Source organism: Symphalangus syndactylus, chromosome 24 (genome assembly GCF_028878055.3).
Source record: "Symphalangus syndactylus isolate Jambi chromosome 24, NHGRI_mSymSyn1-v2.1_pri, whole genome shotgun sequence".
In the NCBI taxonomy this organism is placed as follows: domain Eukaryota; kingdom Metazoa; phylum Chordata; class Mammalia; order Primates; family Hylobatidae; genus Symphalangus; species Symphalangus syndactylus.
Window position 1 is genome coordinate 14,272,782 of NC_072446.2, and position 15,774 is coordinate 14,288,555.

The 15,774-nt window shown below is 43.1% G+C and overlaps 1 protein-coding gene across 21 annotated transcripts in view; it reads left to right on the top strand.

Moving 5' to 3' along the window:
- LOC129474160 (putative serine/threonine-protein phosphatase 4 regulatory subunit 1-like) overlaps window positions 1-15,774 on the top strand; it is an 86,508-nt gene that overhangs the window by 66,214 nt on the left and 4,520 nt on the right. For 12 of the 21 annotated variants that reach the window (XM_063633432.1, XM_063633425.1, XM_063633431.1 and 9 more), the window contains 11 exons: window positions 511-576; window positions 2,215-2,373; window positions 2,969-3,153; window positions 4,223-4,692; window positions 6,769-6,962; window positions 9,871-9,966; window positions 10,636-10,821; window positions 11,079-11,240; window positions 12,169-12,269; window positions 14,210-14,330; window positions 15,118-15,252. In XM_063633432.1, coding sequence (XP_063489502.1) covers window positions 511-576; window positions 2,215-2,373; window positions 2,969-3,153; window positions 4,223-4,692; window positions 6,769-6,962; window positions 9,871-9,966; window positions 10,636-10,821; window positions 11,079-11,240; window positions 12,169-12,269; window positions 14,210-14,330; window positions 15,118-15,252 — 1,875 coding nt within the window. The remainder of the gene's footprint in view (window positions 1-510; window positions 577-2,214; window positions 2,374-2,968; window positions 3,154-4,222; window positions 4,693-6,768; window positions 6,963-9,870; window positions 9,967-10,635; window positions 10,822-11,078; window positions 11,241-12,168; window positions 12,270-14,209; window positions 14,331-15,117; window positions 15,253-15,774) is intronic. The other 9 variants (XR_008654465.2, XR_008654466.2, XR_010119341.1 and 6 more) reach the window with 5 other exon arrangements.

The following is a 15,774-nucleotide window of genomic DNA, read 5'->3' on the forward strand; positions in this document are numbered from 1 at the left end:
CTGTGGTGATTTGATCCAGAACCTTCTTATCTTTGCTATACCTTCCAACCCCAAATTCCCTTTTAGTCACTTGTCACTTGGTTGTCAAATTCTTCCTTTTGAAGTCTGTTACCATCCCTCCCTAAACAGCCTCATCCTGCACCTTGCTGTGTAACTGGCCATCACCCCTCTGGTCTCTGTTGATGATACACAGGCAGGACAGCAGGTCTTCTTTACCATGCAGGGAATGTTAAGGGGCCTCTCTTTTGCCTTATTGCTAACATGCATTCTCTATCAAGATCAATTAGGAGCCAGAAAATCTTAGAATTTGGCACCTTCTTGTAAATCTTTTGTTTTTGATGCAATGGAGGCACCTGGCATTGTGCTGTATGGGCGATGGGCTTGGGAAAGGCTTATTAGCTGCCTGACTAGAGGGGTAATTGCTCTCAAAGTTCTTGCTTGTCAGTTTTTACAATTTGTTAAGACAAAAAGAAAGATAAGAATAATAGATATGCCTTTTGCCTTTTTAAGGTTTGTGCTGCAAATTTTGGTGACATTTGTCATGCTGTTGGACAAGAAGCCACTGAGAAATTTTTGGTATGTGACATTTTGGCCCATTGTAATTGTTGATTTGCTTCTTAATGCACTTTCAAATCACTTAAGTTTTGGATTTATGAATGGCAGCTCAATTTTGCATTTGTTAATTTCAAATTTCATAACTTCTGAAGCTAACATTTTCCTAAGCATTAGGTAGCTGGTCTGTGGAATGGGCTGGAAGCAGCCCCCATCTTTTTTCCTGTGGGCTTAGCTGTCTCCTCCTTACAAGTCACTTTTCCCTGCTTTCTTCTCACTGTCCAAGTTGCTCTCTCTCTTCTCTCTCTGCTGCTCTTTCTAGAACACCACTCTACCACCTCACTCCTGGGCCTCAAAACCGTTGGGATTTTTTTCTTGGTTTACAGGTTAAAATCTAGAGCCTTCTGGGCCTTCCAGGTCCCTTCGTAGATGCCTTTTCTGCCTCACCTCCAGTCCCCTTTCTCAGTTCTGAACACTACCCTGGCCTTGGTGGGTCTCACCTCTGGCTATATATCTGAAGCCTGGGGAGGGCCCAGCCATCTGCATTTTTGATAAAGTCCCACATGATTCTGACGCATAGCAGAGATCCACTTCCCTAAGCAGCCAGGTGACTTCAGCATCCTTGAGACTTTAGACTATTTTACATTAGGATATTAAAAACAAAGCCCTTTTAAAGGATACACTTTAAAAGGGGATGTAATCATGACCTTTATAGAGATATGAAATGAACATATTTCAAAGATTTTATTTAAGTCATTTATTAGTGAGGAAAACCAGTAAGATATTACAGCCAGTTTAATGGAGAACTCAAAGTACTCATTTATAGTCAGCAAGGAATATCGAAGTGAACTTACAAATGAATTCAAAACTGGTCAATATCCAGGGTGATAATTGATTGCATTTCACTGGACACAATTTGCATTTCTGTTGGCAGGAATTATTTGCATTACTATCAGGTTTTAGCAACCTACCTTCTGTCACTTCAGAGTTGTAAAATAGCTAGGCAAAGACAGTGATACCTGGGTGGGTGAGTTAGTTGGGACATCTACTGTTTCAGAGTCTTTCACAATCTTCTCTACAATTCACATAACAAATATCAGTCATTCTGCCCTTTTTGGGGTTTTCTCTATTATCTGTTAAAGGTAACCAAGTCATTTACTAAAATTAGGAGGTAAAAGAAATGTTTATTTCTTCCACTTCTCATAATATCTGTTTGTTTCAAATGATTCCTTTTAGACCAGTATGTATTTTCCTTTTCCTTGTCATTAATTTCTGCATATGCCTTCACTACTTCATTAAAATAGGTTCCAGCACTTTGGGAGGCTGAGGCGGGCAGGTCACCTGAGGCCAGGAGTTCGAGACCAGCCTAGCCAACATGGAGGAAACCCCATGTCTACTAAACGTACAAAAAAATTAGCCGGATGTGGTGGCACATGCCTGTAATCACAGCTACTTGGGAGGCTGAGGCACAAGAATCGCTTGAACCTGGGAGGCGGAGGTTGCAGTGAGCCAAGATTGCACCACTGCACTCCAGCCTGGGCAACAGTGAGACTCTGTCTCACAAAAATAAATAAATAAATAAATAAATAAATAAATAAAAACAGGTTCTGCTTTTCCTCAGGGTCTCCAATTGGAGTAGCACTCTTTTGTTTGTTTTGGCAGATCCCAAAGTTCCTTGAGCTCTGCTCTGATGCTGTTTGGGGCATGCGGAAAGCCTGTGCGGAGTGCTTCACGGCTGTGTCGCACAGCTCCTCCCCTGGGGTCCGCAGAACCCAGCTCTCCCCGCTCTTCATCAGACTTGTCAGCGACCCCTGCCGATGGGTGAGTGCCAGCAGCCCTGTCTAGACACTGGCCTCTGTTGACCAACTGAATAGCTACGTCTGGCTTCCAGGCTGGGATTCACTTCTGGGCTCGTAACTTTGTATTTTGTCCCTTCAGTTACTGATTGCCATAATCACATTTAGACCTTGTGAGGTCTCAGGGAAACTAAAATCTCAAAGGCTTGGGGTGAATTAAGAAGGTGAGGTACACCATACCATTTATAGTGAATGAATATCATGAAAATCATAATTGAGAAAGAAAAAACTATGTAACTGAACTGTTACCTTTTCTGTTGCTATCATAAACATGGCTGTAATGATTAATAAGGCCTGTTCAAATACTTGATATAAAATGTATTATTCATATAAAATTAATATTCTGGAAGAATGAAAACAGTATAATGGGGCTAAATTTTTTCCTTACTTTCTGTTGAATAATAGTATTTGGAATTTAAGGAATGAGTTATCCATAGATGTAATGTGGTGGAGAGTAACTTGTGTGGTGTCCAACCATCTGTTTCAGCCTGGGCTCAGGCCTGGCCACCACCGCTGGCCGATGCTGCGTTCATTCACTGCACTGTTCTCTCTGGTTCCAGGTGCGCCAGGCTGCCTTCCAGTCCCTCGGCCCCTTCATTTCCACCTTTGCAAACCCCTCCAGGGCTGGCCTTTATCTTCGAGAGGATGGCGCCTTGAGCATCTGGCCACTCACCCAGGATTTGGACTCTGGTTTTGCCTCTGGCTCACCTGCTCCCAGCAGTGGTGGTAACACTTCTCCTGCCAGGTATGCTCTGGCTAGGGTCACCACCAGGACCCTCGATGTACCTTAAGCACCCACCTAAAATTTCAGCAATTATCTTGTCTCGAGTTTTAGTAGTTACCTTCTGGGCAAGATGGAATATTAGAGCTTTAATTATGTAAAGAAGCAAAAAGTAATTGCAATAATGATTTTGAAACATGACTACTGGGTTATAAATAATGAAGCTACTGTGTCTCCTAAATTTAGATAAAATATTCATTGAGATTAGTGATTAAATAACCTATAAAGAAAATTTTCTCTTACTTTTTGATGAATGAAGTTCTCTGGGTAATTTACTTAGGGAAAAATGTGAAGTCTCCCAAATGTACTTTTTTGGAGGTTGGGTTACATGTACATAAAGGCGACACTCCTGACCAACAGTGGTAGACCCTCCAGTGTTTGCTAGTATGGTGCTGGATCTTGGCTTTGTCATGTCTTTCCTTTGAGGCTGATGTGTATACACCAACCATCCTATTTGAGGTCGTTTGTAAACATCTCTCCATTGTTGCTAGCATGCAGGCGTGTGAGAGTGGGTAACTGATGCCTCACAGAATACAAATCCCTCCGAGGTTGGCCCATCCTCCCTCCATCCCTCTTCCATCAGAGTTCATTGAGCTCCTGCTGTATGGCAGGCCCATGGGCAGTGTCTTCCTCAAGACCTCAAGGTGGTTAACAAATAGCCAGCTCTTACCAGTTTCAGCGCCTTTTGTTTTCTAATGCCTGCCCCCTGGTGGAGGTACTCATGAGCAGGAAATGGGTGAAATGTACCAAAGGTGCTCCAGCAGAAGTCCAGGCCTGCTCAGCCCTGGAGTATAGTGGAGAGAACGGCTGAACTTTCAAGTGGTGTTTTCAGTGCCCATCATACTCCCGGCGGGGCAGTGGGAGTTGACAAACCTCTTATCCTCTCGTGAGATTTTAGTCAGCTGACACCAGGAGACACAAAGAGGGGCCAGTGGTCAGCTAGGAAGTAGAGGACTCAGTGAGGATGTGGTTCTCGTGTTTTTCCCTGTGACTTTCAGTCTGTTACGCAGTATTAAAAGTTTGCTTCCCTCAGTTTAACTAGTTCAGCAAAGCCTGTGCAGAGGGAGCCAGAGCTACCCGTGGAAGGCACCTCAGCGAAAACCAGTAATTTCGTGCACATCAGTAGCTCCTCTGATGGCCCAACGGAAAACCCTGTGGAAAGCTCTGTGTCGGCTGGAGCTGAGTTGACCAGGCTTTCCCCAGAGACCGGCGCCTTCTCAAAGCTTTCTGACATTAACAACCTCCCCATCAGCAGCTACCCTGGATCAGATTCCTGGGCCTGCCCAAGGAGCACTGAGGATGTGTTCAATCATTTTCTTTATTGGCGAACTCCTCTCCCTGACATAAGCAAGGACTTAGAGCTGCTTCTGAGTGAGGCTGGGCCTCAGGAGGATGACTGCAGCAGACCTGGGGTTGTGCACAACAGCTGTGTGGCCCGGAGTGAGATTCAGAAAGTCCTTGATAGTTTGCAGGAGCATCTGATGAATGATCCAGATGTTCAAGGTAAATGTTGTTCATTGTAATTAAAGAGAAGATGGGATGTTTCTGTGTCGTGTGCTGCATTTCGCCACTTCCTTCTTCCCCAGGCATGTGTACTGACACGTGTGTGTGGACCTGTATTCATTTACACTGTATACACATTGAGAGGAGAGACTTGTTCAGTCTCAGTACAGCTCGAAAAGTCAGAAATACCTCTGTGAAGGTATCTATGCAATGATTTTGCTTTCTAATTTTGCAGATGGACGTGCACAGAGTCTGAAGTCAGTTCTAATAGGAAAGTGGATAGTTTGTGGGCATATCTGTAGCAGGGGAAATTTTATTAGCTCCTTAGACACACTCTTACATCATCTCCCACGTAGAATGCCCTTTCTAGTTATGAACAGCCAAGGATGGCCTCCTTTTGGAGCCTATTAATGCAGCCCTTAGCTAAACTTTAAGGTTCTTGTCTTTGTACAGGAAGGAAAAGCACAACTACTTCTTTGGGGTATTTTTCATTTTATGACTCGTGCTCCCACTGAGCATCTGATCGGGGATCTGGACCTTGCAATCCATATCCCATTATCGTGATCTTCCTTCTCTGCACAGTGCTATATTTGTATTCTTCCTGGCATTGGAGAAATTGGAAAAAAACATCACTTGCTGCTGTTGCTGGGCAGAGATTTGTGAAGCTTTCGGGAAGGGAACTGTGAAAATTCAGTTAGCCCTGTGATTATCCTTTATCCTTAGATTTATGAAGGAAATTAAATCAATGTTTGCTGAAGGAATGGGCACACGTAACATATCACTTCTAATAGCTAGAGACAAAGGTCTGTTTTTGGAAAACACGTTACTGAGCTGCCTGAATCCCCGTGTAAGAGCTGGACTGGGGGCTGGGCAGTGATGACTGTGGCCCCTGAGGCCCTTGTGATGTGGTTAAGGGGATTGTGCAGGCAGCCACCGTGTGGGGCATGGCGAGGGCCAGGAACGGAGGGGATGCGATGTGTAGAGGAAATATCTGGGAGGGACCTTACAGAGCAGGTGACATTTGGCCTGGGCTTTAGAGATTGGCTGAGAACCCACCATTCAGAGAAGTCAGGGGATGAGTTTCAGAGGGTTCTTTCAGTTCCCTGAAATCATTATTTGTAAAATCTTACGTGTTTGTGCATGCTTAATTTCTTTGTAAGACAAGGCCCATAGCTTTCTTCAGAGCTCAAAGGGATCTATGATCCCAGAAGATCTAGAAATAAGTGATTCATTTTGTTTGTGAACTGGCCATGGCAGGCAGGAGATGTCACTCAGGCCATTGGGAAGGGCCTGGTGTGTAGCACTGGAGCAGTGGGACCTGTCCTGGGCACAGCACAGAGCCAGCTACAAGCTCTCAGTGTTTTGATGAATGTTGGAGTCCACCAAATTTAACTAATAGAAGCAGGATGCAGGAAGTAGTGTGTGTGTGTGTGTGTGTGTGTGTGTGTGTCTTTTGGGAGGTTGGGGACACTAAAACATTCAGTTTATTTTTACAGAAAGGTATGTGAAATATGTGATCTTTACTGTTCAGATAATCTCAAACCGTCATACTCTGGACAGAAAGAATGGGCAGCCTTTGGGGCTTGGTGAGTGAGAGCATTACTCATCTGTGTGTAAATGGATGTATTCATGCATGGGTGTGTTTGTGCACATGTACGTATGTGTATGTGAGCAAGTAGCCATCCTGCTTCATAAATGGGGGAGCGGGATACCCTTCACTGAGTTGTTGGGCCTCCCAGTCGTCCTTGCTCAGCGATACCATGCTGTCTTTCTGTGAATCATGGTGGAGTCACTTGGGTTTTTCCGAATTGAGACTTTTCAAGTTCAGGTTTGATGTTCTGTGCGTGGCTGGCATTTAGTTGAAATAGTTATTGTTAGTGGCCGGAAATATCACCACCTTGCTGAGAGCTTGTCTTGAGACTCCAGAGCATTGTCACTTTGGAACAGATATGTGTCACTGTAGTACACCCACACCATGTAGCTTAGTGCAGACTATGTTGTTTTGAAGACTTCTCTGAAGTAAACCCCCACAAACCAAATAAAGTTGTTAATTTCTTGAAACTTCTCTTCCTACAGCTCAAGTTCAGGTATTATCCGCTGCACTGAGAGCTGCACAGCTTGACTCCGTGAATGAACCCAAGAGCAAGCCAACAGCAGGCCTAAATGAAGTGTCCATTTCACATCCCAGCTCTGCCTCTGACAATCAGATCACTCTGGCAGCCTCATCATCTCAGAATGAGCTCTTTGTGGCCAGGATATTACAAAGCCCAGTAAGTATTTGCCCTATCCCTCAGCCACCGAGGATGTGACAGAAATCACAAAGCAGCATTTTCTCTTATTAATATATCCCAGCAGAGATGATAAATGGCAAATTTCATTTTATTCTTAAGGTCATGTTTTGGATAACTAGACAACCAATCAATCAGGTGATTGATAGTGCCGATGTGCTCCCACGAAGACGGGTGGGCACAGAAAGTACCTTCCCTCTTCTCCAGAGATGATAAGAACTTCTTCTTTGGGGAGATTAACCATGTAAATGCTCTGTGTCACTGCTAACAGACATCGACATCTTTTAATAATAGTGGAGGGTGAATTCAGGCAGTTCCTGGAATTTCAAGTGGACGAGGCCTCCGAGAGCAGCCGTCACACCAGCCCCCCATTTGGTAGGTGCTCTGGCATACATGGATGCTCCAGTGCTGGTCCTAGCATGCTGTTTCTTAGAGGAGAGCTTTTGAAAAAGCACCAGTGACCCCCTTCCTCCTGTGGGTGGAACCAGCCCCTTGTGAGACCACGGCCCCAAAGCTAGAATGAGGAGGGGCCCATGATTTATTTCTTCAGGTTTCTCCAGAAGCTTGGGTCAACCCCTTGTAGCTGGAGGTTCTTGAGCTGTCCTAGTTTCTACTAAGCTTCCACTTGGACCACTTTAAGTTGGGGTCTTCCACAGGCAGGGGGGCAGAATGGAGGATTAAAATGAGGGAGGGGTCTGTGTTCATACAGTCATTAGGATAGCACTGTGTCGTTATCATGCGCCATGATGGATAATCTCTTCAATCTCATGGTCTCCAGGGCCTAAATACCAATTGTTTCTCTCTTCATACAGTTTATAATTTGATTTCAGTGATTAACTTATCACCTCCCTTAACCCCTTAGGCCTGCTGTAATAAAGCAAAATAAAACATTTTAAAACTCAAACATAAAATGTGTAGGAGTTGGTTATCTGTGATTAATAAGAAACGGGGTGATATCCTCTTCTGCTGGTTTGTTGCTAAAAATATTAGCAAGAAAGCTCATTATTGTCAACTTTGTTACCTAGAGTGCAAAAGTTGCAAGTGTTAAGTAGAAGGGTGTGACCACATTTACCTTGGTGGGGATGTGATAGTATTTGGACTTCTTTATCATAGAGGTGAAAAAAACCAGGAACAGATTCCTCCAGGCTGGGGCTTTTGAGTTGCGGCTTTAAAAGGGTTTGTGTAATGGGGCCTTTGTTTTACGGTGTGGGAGGGCAGAGCCCTTGAATTTGTGGCTTGACTCCAAGGTCCTAGTGGGATTAATTAGGATGCTTCCTGTTGCAAAAGAAGGGAAAGGAAATAAAAAACTCCAAGAACCATGAGGAAAATGTTCTCTTGCACAAGACAAGAGGAAGAAGTGCTGTGGTTGGGCAGCTTCTGGGCTGCCAGACTCCATACCTTTGGTGCTGATCTGTCCACCCTTCCCCTCTGCTGTGGTGGCTCTTGTCAGCATGAAATGCCTGGTGGAAGGCGGGGCCTGTGTCTTCCCACTTGTCTCTTTTGAAGAACAAGGACACCCCAGGCGGGAAACCACCTCCCTGCCCTCTCCGTCTACCTCCCTCTTCCTGGCCACAGTCACAGAGTGCGTTCGTGGGTTGAGCATGGTGAACTGGGCAGAAACATGGGAGCCCCCTGAACGGAATCGGGATCCTGCTAGAAAGGAGGCTGCTGGATGCTGAGTGGTGGGTGCACAGGTAGCCAGCCAGCATGGTGTCCCACTGGGGTTTGGGGAACTCACAATACCTTCTGGGGGTGCCATAACTTGTGGTGATTTGCTTAAGCCTTGATTTGGCTCCTAGATTAAGTGCTGCACATACGCTTGCACTGAAGACTTTGGAATAAAATTAATTTCTAAAGGGATAATAGTGATTCTGATGACACATCTTGTTACTATATGTGAATTTATTAACTTGGAGAAATTGAGGTCTTAGGTTTTTATACCAAAATATTTCTGTTTTATCATGTCCTCTGTTAAAATAAACAGTACATATCAGTGAAAACCTTGCGAATTGAAGGTTTTGGTGGCGTGCCTCAGAGCAAACGAAGCATCTATCGGTGTGTTAATCGACTTTCCTGGATCATATATTGAGCTGATTTGTCAGAATCCATTAAGCTGGTAGACAGTATGACATTTCAAGTGCAAGTTGGAAATCCATGTTATGGTTGAAGGAGAAAGTCAGGTCCATCTCAGTTAATGTTAATCAATGATCAGAGACCAAAATGTCACCATTGAATGTTCTTGTTCATTTTAATTGTTTACCTAATGTAAAGGTTTATCAGCAAACATTAGGAGTGTTTGTACATGTGAAAATCTAGGACAATTTTCTGAGTAAATACTCCTGTATCAGCCACATCTTTTCTCTCAGATTCATTGGGTTCCCCAGCCCCCATCCTCTTTCAGGGACCCACCATTGCTGCAATCCCTGATGACCAAGAAATGGTGGCGGTGCTGGCTCTACCATTTCTTGCAAACCTCACCCTTCTGGAGTAGTCTGTGCCTTAAACATGTGAATATTACTTAAAGGTATTGGTTAGCCATACCAGGGAGTCCCTAGGGCATCAGGAATAGTGGATGCAAACTTACAGGGTTGCTCCTCACTGCTTTCACTTTATCCTTTGTATTTCTGTAAGGACCTCCAGCAGTCTTGAAATTAAAATGTATGAAATCAATTTTCCTTAGCACTTAAAAGAACTGGTTTATACAGTATCATATGTAACTGTGCAAATGTAATTTTTAACATCTGGAAAGATACCATTGACTTCAAGGAAAGCTTTTGCCTTGGCTTACAGAAGTAATTTCTGGCATTGAAAAAGGACTCTTTGAAGGGAAAGTGACAGGACAGCTGCTTCCTTTGGAGCAAATTGGTAACGTGTCCAATCAACTCTGTAGGATCCAAGTGAACCCAGAAATGGAACCAGTGACCATCTGGAGACTGACCAGAGGCAGGATCCCACCCCACTTGAAGAGAATAAATCTAAATTACAGGTTCGTTTCTTGGGGGGTGGAAGAAAAGGCAACTCAAAACTGTATATTTTCTTAAAGTTAACTTTAAGAATTGGAACCAAATATTTTTTCTTCCATCAATATTGATTACATATTTTAATTCATATTTTGTGTTGCTAATATAATTGTAAAAAATTAATTGTAAGGTAGTGTTTAAGCTTCTGAACAATCTATAATAGTGTTTTTAATAAAGCAAATTAATATGAGAAAAAAATAGGACATCTAACACTGATTTGATTGAGTGCTATCTCAATCAAACACAGTCAGACGTACGCGTGATTATCAGAATATAAGGTCTCAGGTGCTAGGTTCTTGGGGCAGTTGTAAGAAAAGAGAAGCCAGTCTCCATTCTCAAGAGCTGGATGTACCAGCCTAAGCAGACATTGCTGTCTAGACTGTCTTCTGTGATATCAAATATTGTGCCAATCTTGAAAAGATGAGTTCTGGGTGTTGCTTTCACTTCAAGCAAAATTGAAAACCCACTCTCTGGAGAAAACAGAGTTGGCAATCCGAAGCCCTTTGAGTTTAGGAAGGCCTCCTTTTCCTCTCACATTTGTGCTTTATTGTTTTCACCTCTAAACTCCAAACTCCTTGTTTTTCATGAGTATTTTCCTGCACTCACGGTGGCCTCCTTTCTCTGTCATTTCCCAGGATGTAATACCTCAGCCGCTGCTAGATCACTATGTGTCCATGACTGACCCAGCTCGAGCCCAGACTGTCGACGCTGACATAGCCACACACTGTGCCTACAGCCTCCCAGGGGTGGCACTGACCCTGGGCAGGCACCATTGGCACTGCCTGAAAGATACATACGAAACACTGGCTTCTGACGTACAGGTAAAAGCCTTTTCAGAGGCACGTGCAGAAAGAGGGTGGGTCATTCATTAGGGAGAAAAGGGAAGCTGCAGCAAGGCTTATTGACCTGAATTTTCTGTGGATGCAAATTGGCATGTTTACTGGTCTCTGATGAAATAATGCTTTAAGTGGCCAACACCTGGCAGTATTCATTTTGCTCCAAAAATGCCATGTAAGATACAGAAGAGGTTGAATTGCACTTGCTTGTCGTGATTCGTATGTCTGCTATGCACCCCTAGTGGAAGGTACGGCGAACCCTAGCCTTCTCCATTCACGAGCTGGCTGTGATTCTTGGGGATCAGTTAACAGCAGCTGACCTGGTGCCTATCTTCAATGGATTTTTAAAGGATCTAGATGAAGTGCGAATAGGAGTTCTTAAACACCTGTATGATTTTCTAAAGGTAGGAAAAAGGGTTAAAAGCAAAAAACAAGCCTCCTCTCTCCGAATCAAATTTGTGAAGCCCTGGATGTCTATGGTGTCAGTGAAAAAAACAATGCAGTTGTTTAGGTTTCTTTAGCTGAAATGTACCATCCATAATCTTAAAGTGGATGTTCTTTCAGTGATGGGTAAATATTTTAAACTTTTTTCTCCTAATTTTCCTGTCCGTTAGAGTTTTAATTCTGTGGAAGATGGTAGACACAAAGCCTAGCACACTCTTTGCAAAAGAAGAAACTAAGGCCCCCAGGTAGTGACCTGACTTGCCCAGAAGTCACCCAGGGGAAGAGCCTGGGCTGAAGTCCAACCTCTGTTCTGCATGAAGCACTTTTTCTGCAAGTCGCTGCTGCTTCCCTTCTGGCTTCCCCCCTACCCCCCCAAAGGAATGATGACTATAAAAACAAGAGTTTAAAAATGACCTAGAGAAACTAATTACTCTCATCCACATGACCAAGAGCTGCCCTTCACGGACTCTGGTGTGCGCTGCTCCAGCTGAGTCTCTCCTCTCCTGGTGCCGAGCAGCAGCCTCGCTCCCTGGGAAGCGGCACTGGCACGCTGTCTTCCAAACGCACACAGACTGGGCTTTTGTTTGTTTGTTTTTTTGTTTTTAGGTAGGAAATTACTAAAGCAGGAAGACCTCAGGGGCATTCAGAAATACATAATAAGCACACGTCCTAGCCAGGGGAAAAGGTTGGAGGCGTTCAGGGATGCATTTGATGTCAGTGTACAGCAATGTTCATTCACAGCCATGCTGGGTGATAGACTACGAGGTGTAGGGGAAATGCAAAAGTTCTTGCCAGTGACAAATGTATAATCGGAAGTGGAATAAAAGGGGGCATTTGGGGTCATTTTGAAGGATTATACATGTTTATATATACATTTTTAAAAAATAGTTGCTTCATGAAGACAAGAGGAGAGACTATCTTTATCAGCTTCAAGAATTTGTAGTGACTGATAACAGCAGGAATTGGAGGTTTCGATATGAACTAGCAGAGTAAGTAAAAACATATTTGGGGATATGAGAAAGCAAACTAGATGGAATAAATCTTAATTTTCTTACCGTGTAATTGATTTCTAAAGCAGCAGTAATAGTGTTCTTTTAGATAAAGAGATTATGTTTTTATTAAGGTATAAACAGAATTCCAAAAACCCTAAGTTACAAATACCACAGTCTCCCGGGAGACATTCATTTTCAGATGAAGACAGGGCTTGAGTCACTTTTGAATTAGAGTGTTCTGCTGTTCTAGAAGGCAATTTATTTGAACCAAATAAAAGATGAATCACCCACTCTTCAGTATTTTCCTATTAATCGGAGCAGTTTTTGCCAGAGCCTTCCTGAACATTCTGAGTGTGGTCCTCTCCGTAGGGTACAGCATGCCTAATGCCCTTATAGCTACTGTGGGATACAGGAAGGGGTCTAACCCAGATGAGATGATTATGAAACAAAAAGGTCCCCCAAGGTGGCTCCTATCTGCACATCATTTTGTGCCTGAAGGAGTTATTTAATTCTGTCTTGAGCTGGCAAAAGGAATGTTCCAGGCTTTAGTGATGATGAAAGGGTGGAAGCATCAGTTTAAATAACTCCCCTTCCTAAGGTATATAATGTGCCTTTCACGGTGTGGAGGGAATTTGTTTGTGGCAGTTGTTGTTTGGGTCTTAGTTTTCCCCTTGTTTTCATTTCGGTGTCTTTAGTTTTCATTTTTCTCATCCACAACTAGAAATCTCTCAAGTAATTGTCTTCCCTGAATTAATTCATCAGGCTTTTGCAGCTATTCAGGATATGATTTGGCTGATGCCAGGGGCAAACCGAAAGCCTTTCTCTTTGCTGTGGTCTTTAATCATTCTGCTTAATTTGAGAGATTGAGGTTTCAGTCATTTTACCATGTTCCCAGCATCCTGTTCTGAGTTGAGAAAAACAGGCCCACGTTTTCCATGAAAGCAGTGCGACCTCTAGCGGCGGCGCACGGGAAGTAGGCGCGCTCGGTGCCCAGCGGGGCTTTCGTGGGTGGTTGCGCGGCCCCAGTGCCCGACCAAGTTATCTAGCCCCCTACGCGCCCTATCTCCCATCTCCCGGCTTATTGAAGCCACAGCGACTGATATGAATTCTGTGCTCCGGTGCCCATGATATTGGTATCATGTTTTTGAAAACGGTGCTTTTTGATATGAAAGTATTCACCAGCACTCCGGGCTTCTGGTTCTAACTTCCTCCCCATCTCTTTTTCATTTCCTTTCCTTGCCTGGGTGAAAGCAATGTCATTTATTTTCGTGCCCTTCTCCCCATCCCCATTTAGAAAGTAGTGAAAGCTTTGGTAGTGGGTTTTCGCAGCCAGCCATCTCCTGCATGCTTTTGTCTTTCGGAGTAAGGAGCACGCGCTCCCAGTTCTCTCCAAGCGGACCTCGCTGCAGTGAAACCACCTCGTGCTGCCAAGAGCCGCGAGCAGGCGCATCCGGTTCGGTTTGCAGTGGGAGAAACGCCGGGGCGGTCGTGCAATCTCAGAGTGTTCGCTTGATCTGTTGACCTTTGTGAACTTCAACATTCTGGCTATTTTTATGTTATCTGATTTTTAAAGTTTTATGTGCTTTTCAACTGATAACCTAAAATTGAAATATTAAATCTGTATTCATAAATTTCTCAGCCTCTGTTTTGCAGAGTTCATTTCCTTTTTGTTTGATTTGTATGTGTGTGAGATGAAGAATTAAAATTTTGTTCACATTTTTTTTTTTGCATGGTCATTTTACTCAGCTTTCTGCTGTTGGCATTTTACTGAAGACCGAAATCTTGCTGGTCTTTTGCTGTTCATTTCCTAGCCTGGCTATTTTTATCTGTAAGATGAAATGACAGTAAAAAGAAATCAATAAGTTTTTTTTTTTGCCCCAAAATAATTTTTTTTTGTTGTTGTTGTTTTTGTTTTTTTTTTTTCCTTTTAATTTCAGACGACTGATACTGATTCTGGAACTCTATAGTCCCAATGATGTTTATGATTACCTAATGCACATTGCCTTAAAGTTGTGTGCAGATCAAGTTTCTGAAGTTCGGTGGATCTCCTTCAAACTAGTAAGGAATCAGGGCATTTGCTCTGTGATGTTTACAAATAGGAATGTTGATGTATCTTCCATTTTAACTCTTTTAATTTTTCTGGGCTTAATTTGTCAGCTAACCTATGGAACTAGCTTTTAAAATTTGAAATTAGGAACTATATTATAGTTTTATCAATTTGTAGGATAGCTTTTGTTGTTAAGTTATATGTTTCAGTGACGGAAATTGTGGAGTAATCCTTTTATATATGAAACCCTTTAAGCAATAGGTTAGTGTTTTTAAAATACAGGTTGATTTACAGCTTGGTTTTGTAGAAAAATATTTAGTGAGCAAAGACTCTGCTATAGAAAAGCTGATCCTGTTTTTTAAGTGGGCTTTATACCAGCTGAATACTGATGAAAAAAATCACATTTGACAATATTGATTTTAAGATACTCTGATGGTATTAAAATTTTATAAAAATGACATGTTCTGAAAGGTAATGATTTAGTTATTAAGCAAGGGGACATGCTCTAAAATTTGGAACCTTAAGATTAAGAATGTATTTTTCTAATGTCAGTCTCCTTTTAAATTTCATTTTTATGAAGGGTTTTATGTGTATGTGTGTGTGTATTGCCATATATTTAAACATCTTTTTTCTCTGTGTTCTAATGATGACTGCGACAAAAATTACTTTCTCCTGTGCTTATAAATTCATTTTAAAGGTGGAAAGGTGCATAAAAATGTTTAGTTTCCGTGTAGAGTAGTATTCCTAATTCAAATAGATGGCAGCATTTTAAATGTGCTCTTCTAATATTTTTCACAGGTCGTGGCAATTCTGCAGAAGTTCCATTCCAACAGTGAAAGTGCATTGGGGTTAAATTTCATCAGTGAACTCATCGTAAGGTTCCGGCACTGTTCTAAGTGGGTTGGAAGGCAAGCTTTCGCTTTCATTTGTCAGGTTAGCAAGACCCGGGGAGGGATCTACCCTGGGTAACATCTGCCATATGATGAAATCAAGTTCACCAGACAGAATCTCAGCCCTGGAGCACTAGCCAGGAACTGAGGAATTAGTTCACCTAGCCCTGTTATCTCACAGGACATTGGGACCAACCCAGTGTGGTGAAGGGACTTGCCCAGGGTTACCCCACTGGCATACTCATTCGCCACATAGCTATTGATTGAGTACCTACCATGGTCCAGACAGATTCTAGATGCTAAAGATAGAGTGAACAAGCCTCTGCTCTCCAACACTTCCATCCAGTAAGGTAAGGGCCAGGCCCACAGTCCACTCCTGCCCTATCCAGGTCTGTGTCCACCACTACACCTCACCTTAGCCAGTGGCTTTGGAAGGAAGGCAGGATGAAGAATTGGGCAGTGGGTTAGGGCAGAGACTTTAACCTCTTTAGAGTAAATATGTAGAGTTCGTATCATCCTGTCCAGCTCCTCAGATCGCCCTCTCTACTCAGCCTCTTGGAAATGA